General features: G+C 51.1%; 1 protein-coding gene across 9 annotated transcripts in view; it reads right to left on the bottom strand.

Moving 5' to 3' along the window:
* Positions 1–14,778, bottom strand: part of MEGF11 (multiple EGF like domains 11) — a 333,487-nt gene that overhangs the window by 169,039 nt on the left and 149,670 nt on the right. For all 9 annotated transcript variants that reach the window (XR_008992643.1, XM_036932243.2, XM_036932236.2 and 6 more), the window contains exon 5: positions 5,601–5,693. Coding sequence is in view for 8 of the 9 variants with exons in the window: in XM_036932243.2 (XP_036788138.2) it covers positions 5,601–5,693 (93 nt within the window). In the remaining variant the exon portion in view is untranslated. The remainder of the gene's footprint in view (positions 1–5,600; positions 5,694–14,778) is intronic.

Genomic DNA, 14,778 nt, shown 5'->3' on the forward strand with positions numbered 1-14,778 from the left:
GATGCTAAGCAAAATAAGCGAGTCACAAATACTGTATGGTTCCACTAGATACCTAGAGTAGTCAAATTCTTAAGGGACAGAAAGTAGAATGGTGGTTGCTTATGGCTGGGAGGAGTGGGGAATGGGGAGCTAGTATTTCACAGGTATGCAGTTTTAGTTGGGGAAGATGAAAAAGTTCTGGAAGTGGATGGTAATGATGGTTGCGCAACAATGTGAATGTACCTAATGCCACAGAACTGTGCATTTAAAAATGGTTAAAATAGTAACTTTATGTTATGTATATTTTACCACACACATAGGAAAGTCTCTAGCAAACATATACTTTCGTTTGAAAAGCACTGACCTTAAGGGTCCCAGGCTAGTTTAGGAGCATGGATGTATTTCTGAGCTGGTAAATATTTTATTTTTACCTATGGAGATAGCTGAAAGCCAAGTCAGGCAGGGGGGCCCACATCCTGTTCAAGATAAGAACACTTGGATTTGGCAGTAGCTATTCCAGGTGGTGGCCCACAGTGGTTCCTGCTGCCTTCGCTGCTCGGGACTGCAGTCCTGCCTCGTGCCCAGCACCGGGTGGGGGGCAGTTTTCACCAGACAGTAAGACACTGTGTAGTGAGCTTTTACTGTCCTGTACTTTGTACACATGAATAATATCAGTTCAGTGAATCTAAGAATGTGGAAGGGAGGGGTGGGAAAATGGAGGGGCAGGCTTCTGTCTCATATCTATGCCATTCCTTCTGGGGAGGCCAGAGACCAAAACGGAAACATATGTTCTACAGCCCAGAAGCCAAACCACAAAGCACCATGGGATGGGGGAGCAGAAGCAGGACCCAGGAAAGACAGTAATTAAATAATACGATCAAGGCTTAAATTTCCAAGTTGATTCTTGGGTATCATTTATAAAAGTTAACAGGGCATATTTAATTTAGGAATTGGCTCACGTCTCTCCTTACAGCTGAAACCTCATAAATGAAATATACTGGATCATTGCCCAGTGCGGAAATAAAAGTTATGAATAATGTTTCTATCTCAATCATTGTCACTGCTTTAATATTCCTAATTACTTTAAAAAGCTAGATATTCAATATAGGCAAACTTTTTTCCTTTTTATCTCCACTTGTGAGATTAGTGCAATTTAATAAGAGTTACCCTGTTGTCTTTATTCAGTGTAAACTGACATTTCATCCTTTTACTCTTCATTATTATATGGGATGGAGGTTTATGACCAAGCATGCAGCCACTCTATTTCCCCACATGGGTCCGTCTAACATCTTGGAATTATTCACAACAGCTGATGTGTCTCCCCACCAGGCAAATCAGCATCACTTCGCTTCCTTTATGAAGCGGAAAGAAATGAGTCCAGGCCTTAAGGAAATTAGATTATGGGGTTATAAGCCTGTAAAAGAAGGAAAAGGCCCCCACCCCCAAACCCCAGTGCTGGATTCGTCCCTTTTATGACCGTCAAAGTCATAAATCCCTTGGCAGCCACAAGGGCAGGGCAGAGGCAGGCAGTAGGGTGATGGATCTTTATAACCCTCCCTCCCTGCCACTTCCAGGAATTTATCCTAAGAATGAACAGGGGCAAGTGGGCAAAGATATACGCACAAGAAGAATCGCTACAGCATTTTCACACACAGCCACAGTCCCTTGTCCACAGTCCAAAAATCCCTAAGAAGTCCTAAAGAAATGTTTTTCAAAGTTCAGCACCAAAATTCTCTTGGAAGCAGAATCTTCATGGAACTGATCTGTGGTTATGTATGGTCTTTCTGTCAGTAGATATTATCAGTCATATGTCACTTCAGAAATATTACTATGTTCATGCCAGGGTGCTGCCCAGACCCCTCTGGGAGTATATGTCATATAAGACATAGTTACCATATACTTTTTAAACTCTGAAAAAGCTAATCCTGAAAGCAACAGGCCCTAAGGAGCTTGAATAAAGGGTGGTGAGTAGTGAAAAAATCAGAAACAACCTAAATGTCCATCAACAAGAGACTAGTTAAATACTTTTGGGAATCCATAGCATGAAATTCTATAAGGCCATGAAGAATTTTAAGGGAGAGTCATGCTTATTGACAAGGAAATGAGTATATGACATAAAGTTAAAAAACAATTTACAGAATAGTACCTACATTCGCTCTAAATCATAAAAGGTGTATACAGATCTATCTCTAAGTTTGCAGGCGTGTAGAGGAATGACAAGGAGGGCAAGTTCCCCAAATGCCAGGAGTGGTGATCTCTGATATGGGAGCCTAACGTTTGTGCCTATGCTTTCGGTACAGTGTGAATTTTCTTTTGAACATGAAGAGATATAATTTTAGAATCAGGAAACAAACAAACAAGAAAGCTGCTTTCAATTAAACAAAAAGCAAACCTTCCCTGTAAGGTGTCACATGTATATGGACAGATCCCATTCAGACATCTCAGAGATACACACTGTGCCAACTGGGACATCTGCCCCGTGGACACAGGCCTCGCAAAGGTCCTGAGGTACACACAGGCAGGTAGACATCCAACAGCAGAATAGCAAGCAGGCTCAAAGTGCTTGGAATAAATCTAGTAGCAATTTGTGTCCCATAGTTCGTTCATCTATCTCCACAACAACATTACAGGGCCACATCTTTCACAAAGATCCTTCCTTCTCCTGTGAGTGAGTATGTTTTCTCATCAAAGGCCTATTTCAACCTTAGGCTGTATTAAAAGAGGGTGAGCACCCACAGGAAGAAGAACATAACAGTTAAGAGTTCAGGTTTTTCTTGGTGGATAGTCCCAGTTTCACCATTTACTAGCCATATGTTTGTTGAAAATTCTTTAACCGTTCTGTGCTTCAACTTTCTCATCTGTAAATGGGGCTGATAATAATTCCTCGCTGTGAAGGAATTCAATGGGAAGATAAAGTCCCTAATGCAGAGTGAAAGTCAATAAAGAATCCATTTCTCTATTATTATTCTTCCATGCAAGCCAGCAGTTGTGGGGTCAGATCTAGGGATGACATTTTAGGAGGAGCAAAGGCCACCAGCAATGCAGAGAAGTCAGATGAGGAAGGCAGTTCAGGCCACCTCACGTGAGAAACAAAGGAGCTGCGAACACAGGAACTTAGGGAAGGAAGTAATCACCTTCCTCTAATACCTGAAGGGCTGCCCCATGGGAGGGCACTCAGGTCTCTTCTATGCAGCCTCAGGGGCTAAGATCAACCACTCTGAGATGAACATCTTCTCACACAGTCTGTGGTCTTGTCTACTGGGCAACTTGGGAGAAATTCTAGACATGGCTAGGAGGGTCGTGGCAATCCATCCCCCTGCCCTGGACTTCATCATGAGTGAGAACCAACTGGAGAAGCTGGAGACAAATTTCCACTCAACCTAAGGGGAAACTTTCCAACAGTCAGAATGTGCTTCCATAGGAGGCAGGAAGCCCCCTGCTAATGGACAGACTGAAGCAGAGATTGGAAAGCTCGTGGCAGGCATTTAAACAGTCAATGCTCTGATTGTGAAAGTGAGAGTCTGGGGATTCCCTTAACTTAATGTTGCTATCCCTCAAAACAGGGTGGGAACTCATTTTAGAACTTCCTATGTTGGGTTGGGTAGTACATGCGTTTGAGTAAACCTAGGGGTGGTGGCTCTTTAACCCACGAGGGTGGATTTAATTAAGGAAACAGCTTGTGAGTCGCTCAGCACCAAGTCTGATGACTGAACTGGGGGTGGGGAAATGAGACAGCCCCGCTTTGTACTGCAAAGTAACAAGGCCAGCTCCCTGCATGCTTGGTAAATTCACACTAGGGGAAAGATTTTCTCTAAACTGCCTAGTCCCTTTCAAGGACTGCCACCTTCATTCTATCCTTTCACCAGACCGGAACTCTGGGAGATGCAGACGGGGTCCGAGAGACCCTCCAGGGCCTGCCCCTGCCCAGCGCGGCCACTGTATAGTGAGCACCAAACCTGTTTGCACTGATTGGCGACTTGTACTCACTCAGAGACCCCAGGACTCAGGCTACATGTCACCCTCCAACAGGCTGCCCTCAACACGATAACCCAGCAGCAGGAAGCAGACCGTCCAAGCAGGCTCAGCAAATCCAAGTTAGGTAGTTCTTATCAAAGATGCATTGTGCGCAAAGTTACACAAAACCAAACACGGACACAGGGCACAATGCTCTCAGACATTTCAGCACGTTTCCTGTAGTTCACAGAAAGACATTCCATTAAACTCACGGGTGCCCCAGGTCTGCTTTTCATTGTCCAGAGTCCCTGGACCCGTTTCTCAGCAGGGCCCACCTCAAAGCAGCAAAGCGAGTAGAAGGAGGAGGCCACGTGGTCACCAGAGGCCCCACTGCCCTGGAGAGCGTCTCTCAAGCACCCCAGACAGATCCTGGACTCTCTAAGCCAAGATAACCACCCAGGCTCAAAACAAAACCACATCCAATAGCTTTCTTTGGCCGGTGTATTCTCATGCCCTGGGCAGCCAGGGAGGCTCCAGTCAAGGCCTTTGGAAAGAAGGACCACAGATGTTTCTATCCCAGCAGAGAGAATGGGAAAGAGCAAGAGCACCACATTGGGCCAATGGGCCCACCTTTCCCCTCTGCAAGTTTTCATGCCCGCTGTAGACACTGAATAGGGAGGTGGCTCCCCAAAATAGGTAAACAATGGGGTGAGACCCCTCCGGGATCAGCCTAGCTGTGTTATCTACTCAAGTCACAGGTAAGCCACAATACCACAATAGTCTAACCCTGCTCACAGAAGGAAGAAAAGTGGGCTTTACACTAATCAAGGCCTCTTTGAAAACCAAGTAAGACTGTACCGTGAACCAACCATTGACTGTGATGTGTGCCAACGGAGAGGGGGTCTGTATATAGCAGTACATAGAGTATACAGTAGGGGAAATGAGCCAGAGGAGAAGGAGGAGTTTTTATCTGGGCTTTTAACAGAAAATTCCCTGAGCAATGGCTGGGTGTACCCTGCCCTTTCAGGGCCAGCCCCACAGTGGGTACAGTACCCCGTACTGCGGGGGACCCTCGGTCAGTCCCAGGAGCACCTGCCCAGTCTGTGCTGACCAGGAAGCCTTTCCTGGAGAATGTGAACTGTCTACTTCGAGAAATGTAGGAGCACAGTGACCTACCCCTACAGGTGTCCTGCTCTCCTGCCTGTGGGGACTCAGAGGCACCCCAGTGCCCACTAGTCTCATGACTCAGTCCCTTGAGTCTCTGTGAGCACCCACAAAACTGAGTGAGCCTTTGGACCGGCAAAGCCAAGGAGCAGGTCTTGACCTCCCGGGTCTGCACCTTTGGGTGGCATTTCAATTTCACTTCAATCCTTAAAAACCGAACCTAGAGGTGTTTCATCAAAAGTCAGAGTTGAACAGCTGACCACCACAAGTCCCTACTATACCCACAACACACTCTGCTCCTCCAGACCTCCACAGACCATCACCCCCACACCCCTCTAACGCCCTCCACCCGAGCAATGTCACATGGTAAACTGCAGGTACGCCTCCTCCCCGATGCCCATGCTCCCCTGGGCAGCCACAGACCAACACGACGAATGCAGCATGGACCCTCCCCAGCCAGAGCCAGAGGGCCACTCCACCCCCCAAGACCCCCCAAGACTCACCGCTAGAGCAGTCGGGCCCTCCCCAGCCAGGCTCACAGTGGCAGGTGTCCGGGGAAACACAGCGGCCATGCACACACTCCTCGGTGCACAGGGCTGCAGGGGGCCGGGAGAAAAGGAGAAAGAACAGGAACAGACAGTGAGAATCAACCACCTGGTCAAGGAGCAGAAACCACTTTGTAACGATTCCCTGGGGCCCAGGGATGCTCAGAGTGCATCACTGGCTTTTGGGAAATCAAACTACTCTAGACCTGAGTCATTTAATTAACTCCAAATTGGGTCCAATAAGAATATGCTTCCTCCAACCCCCATTTCCTAAAAGGAAACCCCAGCCCGAGATATGGGAGCTTTTCAAGAATATTTCCTGTAAGACTTAACACGTGGAGACCTGCAAGCCCCAAGCCCTACATCCCCACTCCTGCTCTCTTCTCCATCAGCCCAGGAAGGGATCATCACGTCCATCTTTTGCTTTCCCCAATATCTTTCTGCAAAGGCCCCCAAATTTATCAGGCTGCCTGAAAAGAACAGGCTCCCCTCCCTTTCCCCCACCTTTCTGCCCTCCTCCCCAGATGTCCCTATTTTGGGGCTCTCAAATGTCAGCAAATCTGCAAAGAACACAAATGCTGAGGAAAAAGCAACAGCTAATTATAAGAAAGTAATTAAGAGAGACATCCACGGTGATGATAATTGTAATTAAAAGAGCCTGGCAATTTCTTATCATGCAGTCAAATGCTACAGCCTCCTGAGTTGGGAGGCAACGGCAGCAAAGTTCCCATCAACTTACTGCAGCGCCGGGGAGGCTGACTTGGCAGCAGTTTGAGGAAGGGGGATTATTTCTCTCTTCCTTTGACATCCACATTTTCGCAAGGTCATCCTTTGCTCCTGGGAGATCTGCCCTACCATCTAATCCATCAGCGAAGGATTACAGAAAACCCCCATTTGCCACCCCTGCCAATTTTGTAGGCTCGGGAAACCAGCAGCTACCATCGACCCTGTCAATTTCTTAGGCTTCTAGGTGAAGCGCTTTTTTCCTGACAAGCAACGAGGGGCCAGTTCTCTCTGCCTGGAACTGGCCTGGGCTAGGGGAGAAGGGGGCTCCAGATGGTGAGTTGCAAGGGGCAGCCACTGACCTCCAAACACCCACCCTGACGCCATGCCCACTACCAGGCCTGCCTGCCCAGGGAGCAGGTGCTGTCGGATGGCACGACAAAGACAATTTTATGGTTGGCATGGGGTCCTGGCCTCTCCAACCACAGATGCTAACCCTGAAGCTGTTGCCTTGACTTTGCCCAGGCTCCTGGCAAGGCACAGCCAGGAAAGCCATTTCAGATGCCCCACTGGTCAGTGGTCTACCGTCAGCCTGCCCGCTCTAGGGAGCACCCAGGACCTGACAGCCAGCCCTGTTCTCACTGGGGAAACTGGCTGGACCCTGACCCCTGTGACCAGCTCCACTTAGAACCACGGTGAGCTGCTCACCCAGCTGCTAATAAGACCTCAGCTGGTCACCCCTGCTGCCCTGGCCCCCCTCCACCACCAGACTTTCCAAACAAACACAAATGGGTCAGTGTCCCCAGGACACACTGGACACCAGGTGTCTGTCCCCTGGCTCCCCAGCCAGCTCCCGGCCCTGGCTTCAACCGCTTCTTCTCCCCACCCTCTGCCTTCCCATCAGCTGAGGTCCCAGCATGCTCCACAGCTGGGCCGCTCTGCCTTCCTGCGGACCCCTCCCATCAGCTTGTCAGACTGGCTCATGACACCTGCACCTGCTTTCTGCCTGCAGACAGCAACACCTTGATCCCTGGGGGTTTTGCCGGGGGCGGCAAAGGCAGGCAGGGAACCGTCAACCTGCCCAGGGTCAGGGCTGGAAGAGTCCTCGGAGAAAATCATGTCCAACCCCTTCATTTTGTTCATGGAGAAACTGAGACCCACTAGTTCATGACCTTATGGACAATGAGTGGTCTCTTGGCCAGGAAGGAAGGAGCTTGGGGATGAGGCTCCGGGAGACAGAGGCCTCTGAGGGCAAAGGGAGGTGAGAGGTGCCCAAGACCGGGCCTTCACCTCTCACCCTGGCCAGGTGTCCTTCCCTGCTCAGACGGCTCTGGGGCTGGGGGCCAGTTCAGAGGGACAGCACAGGGGTGCTGTGGTTGACCCCAGGAGGGTGACAGCTGGCGACGGAGGGCAGAGGAGTGCTTCAACACACTGAGCACCCTGTAGGCAGGGAGGCTGGGCAGGGGGCTCAGAGCAGCTCACATGGGAAGGAAGAATGGTGGAGACCACCCGGCGAGTGCCCTGCCAACCCCTGCCTCGGCCCTTCTGACCCTAGAGGCCTGACCACTGGCCTACCGCCTACAGCGTCTTCCCAGAAGGGAGGGGAGGGGCCTTCAGTGGCTCTGAGCACGCTCCCCACTGCCTTTTCCCCTGGTGTCTCCCCAGAGGCCCAGGGACACCTAGGACGGTCTGGGGGGCACCTCCCCCAGCTCAGCCCTGTACGCAGCACACTGGCTCCTGGTGACTGCACGTGGAATCCACCAGACCCGGGGCGTGACTCCAGGGGGGTGGCTACTGTGCCTGGGGTCCCTCCAGACCTCACTGCCCCTCTCCCTTCATCACCCCAGTATCATATTGGGCTATTTGCTTGTCAAAACCTCAATCCATTTGTATGTCATAGGTGCTATTTAGACAGTGTTGTTTGAACATAAAATATTGATAGCAAACATCCAAAGCTCAGATGGCCATATTTGGCAATTGGGCCACTGTGTGTTTGTGTACCTGGTGGGAGGGGGACAGGATGGGGGTGCTGGGAGGAGAGTCTCCTGAGGAGGAACAGAGGTTAGAGTCATGACCCTCCCTGGCCACTGACTCTCACCCCGAACTCTGGTGTAGCCCAGTGGTGGGGAGCCCCTCTGCAGAGCGCTGGGGTTTACATAGCAGCCACTCCTGAAACATGCAGGTCCCCTAAATTCTTTCTGTCCCCAGTTCCCATGTCAGCTGACCCAATAGGAGGGGCTGAGTAAGGGTTTTACAAGCCTGGCCTCCCTCTTCTCCGGCTGCCGTGACTCTAAGCGGGGACATGCTGTCAAGTCCCTCTTTCCGCTGCCGCACACCCATCTGCTGTCATGGATGGGGAGTCAGGCTGGCCCTGACGTGACCCACTATGTGAACAGCCACTTCCCCTCTCCTGCCCAGCCCCACGGAGAAATATGAACCTCTGCTCTCAGCTCCCCCCACCTACAGTCCTGCCTCTGCGCTGCTTCTAACATCCTGGCCGCTAGGGGCACGTTCAGAGAAGCAGCCCAGCACAGAGGTTAAGAGCACAGACTGCACCCAGGAAGCCAGGTCTGGACCCAGCGATGTCACTTAGGAGCTCTAGACCTCGAGCAAGTTACTGCCATCTCTGTGTCAGTCCCCATCTGTTCAATAGAGGATGGGGACAGGATGGGCCTCAGGCTTTGTGTGAGGCTAATGGGACCTGACAAAGTACCCAGAGCAGTGCCTGGAGTAGAGTAAGTGCTGAACGAGTCACTGTTGGTACAGCAGGGTGTCCTCAGACCTGAGGCAGGGTCCTGGCGACGCCTCAGCTCCTTTCACGCACAGACTGCCTTCCTCGCTCTTACCCTCACTGAGGGCTTGGACTACCTCGTGGTTTGTTGCAAAGACTTAATGAAACAATACACATAAAGTGCTTAGACCAGTGCCTGGCACACAGGAAGTGCTCAGTGAGTACGAGCTGCTCTTATTATTTCACCCACCCAACTACAAATGCTTGGGGAGGGCATGGTGTTCCCTAAGCCAGGCTGCAGAGCTCAGACACAGAGACGTCACCGGATCTCTGGACCCTGCCCCTTAGCTCAGGCTGTTTCTAGCCCTGTGGGGCCAGGGGACTGGCGGTCTTGAGGGCTGGTGATGGGGGTTGCAGAACAAGCCCCGCCATGGGCCTGAGGAGACCTGGCTTTGCGGCTAACAGCATCTGTCTCAGGGATACCAGGCAACTTGCTTTCTTCACCAGGCCCTGCCACTACATCTATAATCAGGATTAGGCCAGAAAAACCCTAAAGCCCTGCTCAGCTTAGAGTCACCACAAGCTGTCATCCTCCCCAGCCCGTCCAGGCAATGCCCAGATTGCTGCCACTGCCCTGGTCCCACTTCCTGGCTCCCGGGCACCATCTCCTTTCCGTGGCCTAGTAAACCCCTACTCCTGACGTCCCAGTGACCCCTGGGTTTCTGTCCTCCATGCCTTTGGAAACAGCACTGGATTAGGAGCCAGGAGACCCAGGTGTGAATTCAGGCTTTGTACCACATGGCATGTGACTCTGGGCAGGTGGCTCACTCACTCTCTCATCTATAAACCAAGGGCATTAGAACACATCACACATCACCCTTAAAGGTCCTCCTCCTGCTGACCCCCCTCGATGCTTCTATGGGTGCTCCGGCTCCACCCTGTCACCTTACAGCAGCTGGAAGCTTAAAATGCTTCCACCGGGCTCCCCAGCCTGGGGTCACCAAGGCCAGGGATGGCCTCGGCCATCTGGGTCCGCTGAGAAGCTAGGAAGGCTTCAGCCACCCCAGCTTGCACATTTTTGGAAGGTGAACTAGTTCCCCACCAGAACCGCCACATCCACCTGAGGTTCCCCCTGCCCAGCCCAGTCCCAGAGGCCCAGTCCCAGGGCACTCCGGGTGGGGGAGGGGGACACCCATTCGGTGGTGCACAGCACTCTTGGCCTCTTGCCGTTTCCCTCTTTAGCACAGTGCCATCTGGTTTCCCTGACTAGACTGTGAGCTCCTGGAGGGTAAATCCCAAGTCTGAAACATCCCCAGATCTCCCCACGGGCCATGCTTTAGAGATACTCCGCGTGTGGCTGCTGGGGACTCCTCTGAGGACCTGTGCCTTGCAAGGCAAAGCGACAAGCCAGAGAGAAGGAACAGCATGCAGCGGGTGTGGACAGGGGCCTGTGGGGGTCAGGTGAAGGTTGGGACTTGAGTGGGTTGGAGGGTGTTTAGCCTGGAGAAGGAAGTATGCGTGGGAGGCAGGTCACAGTCAGCTGACAGGCTAAAGGGCTGCTAAACGGAAGGGGGAGCTACTCTGTCCCAGACAGAAGAGGGACCCAGGGTACACCTGAGAAGGGAGCAGATTTCAGCCCAACCTAAGGCCAGACTTCCTAACATCCCAATGGGTTCGGCAGTTCAAAGGGCCCTTTCTGTGGGTAGAGAGCAGCGCATCCCTGGGAACACTCAGGCAGAGCACAGAGGACCTACAGTGCTGGAGGGCAGGGGACAGCAGGCAAACTGTGGCTCTTGGGCCAAATCCCACTGGCTGCCTGTTTCTATTTCTCTTCTCCTCTTTTAGTCTATCATTTACTCACTCCCCGGAATGAACAAATGGTAGAACAATGCCCAAGAGGTCCTTAGGAAATAGTAGGTGACGCCCAGCCTCCTTTCTAAAGAGGCTCTCTGGGTCCACCTGAAGGAACAAGGGGCTGTCAAGCTGAGCAGCAGAACCTTCAGCAGCCACATATGTTCACCTGGCACTTTATCTCAGCACGCTCTTTCCTCCTGGGGTCTGGGGACAAGGAATACGGATGACCACTCATGTTGCAACGGATGGTCTTGCTCGGGTAGACACAAGTAACTGCAGTGAGTGAGAAAGAGACCAGGTCCTTCCTCCTTGTGGCTTCCTCCTAGGCACTGAACATCCTCGCCCTTTCAGCCTTGGGCAGGTACTAGCACTACTCCATTTACAGATGGGACTCTACCACAGAAAGGACTAAATAACTTGTGCAAATCCCCCATAGCTGCCAAGAGGCGGTGCTAGATGGATGTTGCTCAACCTTGTTTTAAGGATGGGACGTTCCCCCGAACAGTCATTGCAGGGTCTCCTCTGCAAACAAACAGCTGAGACCACACTGGCCCTGCCCTGACCGAGGCCCCCAGCCTGCTATGCCTTGCTCGTGGTAAGCCCTCTGAATCAATCCTCAATCCTATTAGCATTCCACCAAGATGACCCACAAGTCCCTGAGGTGTTCTCAGTAATACATTTTGCCTGATGGTTTGCAAATGGTCTTAGTAGTTAATGGAACTATAAAAATTACTTACATGAAAAGGTCAAGATAAATAAAGACAACTTCCATGCTCCATGGCTAACTAGTTTTGATGCCCAGCTAGGACGAAAGGCGGCTTGGGAGACAGGGAAAGGGGGCAGTAGCCTTCCAGAATTCTGTAGCTTCTGGCTTCTGGAGCCTCCCCTGACCCCATTAGCAGTCTTGGCAGGAGGCTTAGATCAGGCTGTTATTTTATTCTGCTTGGAAATAAGATGACCTACACCCAAGTGGGCCCAGGTATCCACAATTCCAAAGTGACATGCTTAACATGAGCGATTCGGCCATGCCCAAGGTCACATGGCATGTAGGGGGTGTAGGGGGGTGTTCTGTGTCGGGGAATCACCAAGGGCCGTTCTAAAATAATTCATCAGATGTGTATCATTTATTCCTTTACAATTACCAGTCCTGTGTCCCCTCCACAGCCAGGAAGAGCCAAAACAGCTGGCCCTTGCTCTCAGCACATCTAGAGTTGTCTTTAAATTACTGTAGTCACATCTGGCTCCAAGACGTGAATGGTCAATTTTTTAAAAAGGAAGCAGCACTTCACCTGCAGGGCCGATAGGATGCAAGGACATGAAGAGCCAAATCCTCTCCTGGGCTGGGGCCTGCAGGCCTGGCAGGTCCTCCTCCTTCCCAGTGGGGGTCCTGGGGAGGCTCACACCGGACTCTGAAATGGATAACCAGGGATTGCCACCCCAGGCCTGCTCAGCTGACCCATAAGCACTCATCTTAACTCAGTGGTACCCTTGCTGAGTTTTATCCTTTGACAGTCTAGCATTATCTAGAACCTGGGTCGCTGTTCTGCCACTTGGTTACCTGCATGTCCTTGAGCAACCTGTCTTGTCTTCAGTGTCCTCATCTATAAAATGGCTGTGGACTTAATTATGAGAAAGAATAAACAGGTGACTCCATGCAAAGCACCTAGAACCAGAGGAATGGTTGCTTGTTGTTGCTATGTTTTAAGCTATTGTTATCAACACTCCTCTTTTCAGGATTGGCCAGTGGAGCTGGGGTGCTGTGGCCTCAGAATATTCTTAGACTCATGTCCAGCTTCAATGGTAGCAAAACTGCCTGAATTAGACCTGGAAAGGATTGTTCATTGCCCAGAGAGGAGGGGAGCAGGGAGAAGAGTGCCTGGCACTGGGAACCCTGCAGGTACAGGGAAGGAGGAGACACAGTCCAAGTTCAGCTCACTGGCGAACTGTAATTTGCCTGTGCTGTGCACACCCCTTTCCTCCTGTTTTCTCAGAGAAGAGGAGCACGGAACAAAAGGAGGCCACAGTCTGGCTGCCAGCCCCTGTCCCTGGAGAACCATGGGTTTTATTTCTAGGGGAAAATGTGGCCTTGGCAGGGGCACCTGCAGCCCAGCATCCTCCCGGTTCTCTGGCACCCTCTGCTTCCTCATGAAAATACCCACCCACACATGCATCCGCCAGGCAAGAGTTTACACAGCACTGGCTGGGCAGGGATTATGGAGAGAAGTCTAAAACATACAAATGGGCTGGCCTTCCCTGCCCTTGGGACTCCAGCCTGATTTTGACCCCTTTCCCCCAAAGAGCCCCCCTCAGAGAGTTTGTGAGCAGAGGGACAAGGGCTGCCCTCAGATTCCCATGGGCCAGGACTCCAGGACTCTTGGGAGCTGGGCTGTGCTCAACTTTTGGTTCTACCACTTCCTGGCCATGTGACCTCAGACAAGTTACTGTACTTCTCTGGGCCTCAGTTTTCTCATCTTTAAAATGGGTACTATATAATGAGTTATAAGAAATACATATTTGGTCATTCAGAGGACCAAATATGTATTTCCCAGTTATATTTGGTCTTTATCCACAGTTCCTAAAAACACTTTAGAGCCTTAAAAGTGAAATGGGTGTCTTGTCACATTAATGAGAGACTTTCAGGCCCCACCCAAGGGTGGGGGCTGGAGGGTGAACCAGTCAATGGTCAGTGATTTAGTCAGTCATGACTACGCAGTGAGCCCTCCCACAAACCCAGAGGCGTGTATCTCCCGCTAGCATCCTGCTTCTCCCTGGGAGAGGGCTTCCACGCTTGGGGAACCAGAATGCATCCATGTGCCACTCAGCCAGGCCCCAAGTTCCACTCGGAGAGCAGCTCCTCTATTTGGGGGCAGGCCCTGTGTATCTCTTCATCTGGCTGCTAACTTGTATCCTTTATTAAACCGGTAAATGTGTTTTCCTGAGTTCTGTGAGCAGATATGGCAAACCTAAGGGGGAGGTCGTGGGAACCTCCCCTCTGTAGTCCATAGGTCAGAAGCCCAGGGAACTGCCTGGGGCTCGTAACTGACACCTGGAGTGGGGGTTGGGGGTCAGTCTTGTAGGAGGGACCCTTAACCTAGGGAATCTGGTGCCGTCTCTGGGCAGATAGCGAGGATTGAGTTCTTGGACACCCTGCTGGTGTTCGAGAACTGCTTGGTGTTGTGTGTGTGGGAAGACTCCCTCCCGTACCACCACCACTCAGAATCAGGTCCAGGAACCCAAAAGGAGCTATACTATTACTGCTGTGAATACTGCTATTGTTGTGTACGAAGAAAAAACACAATGGGGGCTGGTGGTCTTCTACCTCATAAAGTTGTTGAAAAGTAAAACCTTCAACACCTCTAAACTGCATAAAACAGGGAACCTAGCTAATATTTTTTTGAGGTCATCTTTCCATCCCCCTAATTCTGAGCAGTGACCCACTCCAAAAGCATTTACTAAGCACTTACACGTGCCAGACACGGTGCTGGGTGCTAGGAATACTACAAGTAGGCTACAGTCCCTACTTCCACAGCAGGATAGTGGGACAGGGAGACAGCACCTGAGTGAGCCAGAGCACCAGGGCACCAAAATGTGCTAAAAACTGGCTGAGTTCAGAGTACAGGATGGGCCCCGAGAGAAGGTAGGCAACTCTTCTGTACAGTGACAGACAAGGGAAAGGTTTCATAGAGGGGATGTGCAATAGACATTCTGAATACATGTACTGAGCACTGACCATGTGCCAGATACTGTATCAGCCTTCTCACTCCCAGAGGCCATGGACACTTTTGCCTTTTAGGGTTTTCTGCTGGAAGAAATCTTCCTTTACCTTCC

The sequence above is a fragment of the Manis pentadactyla genome, chromosome 11 (assembly GCF_030020395.1).
Source record: "Manis pentadactyla isolate mManPen7 chromosome 11, mManPen7.hap1, whole genome shotgun sequence".
Taxonomy (NCBI): domain Eukaryota; kingdom Metazoa; phylum Chordata; class Mammalia; order Pholidota; family Manidae; genus Manis; species Manis pentadactyla.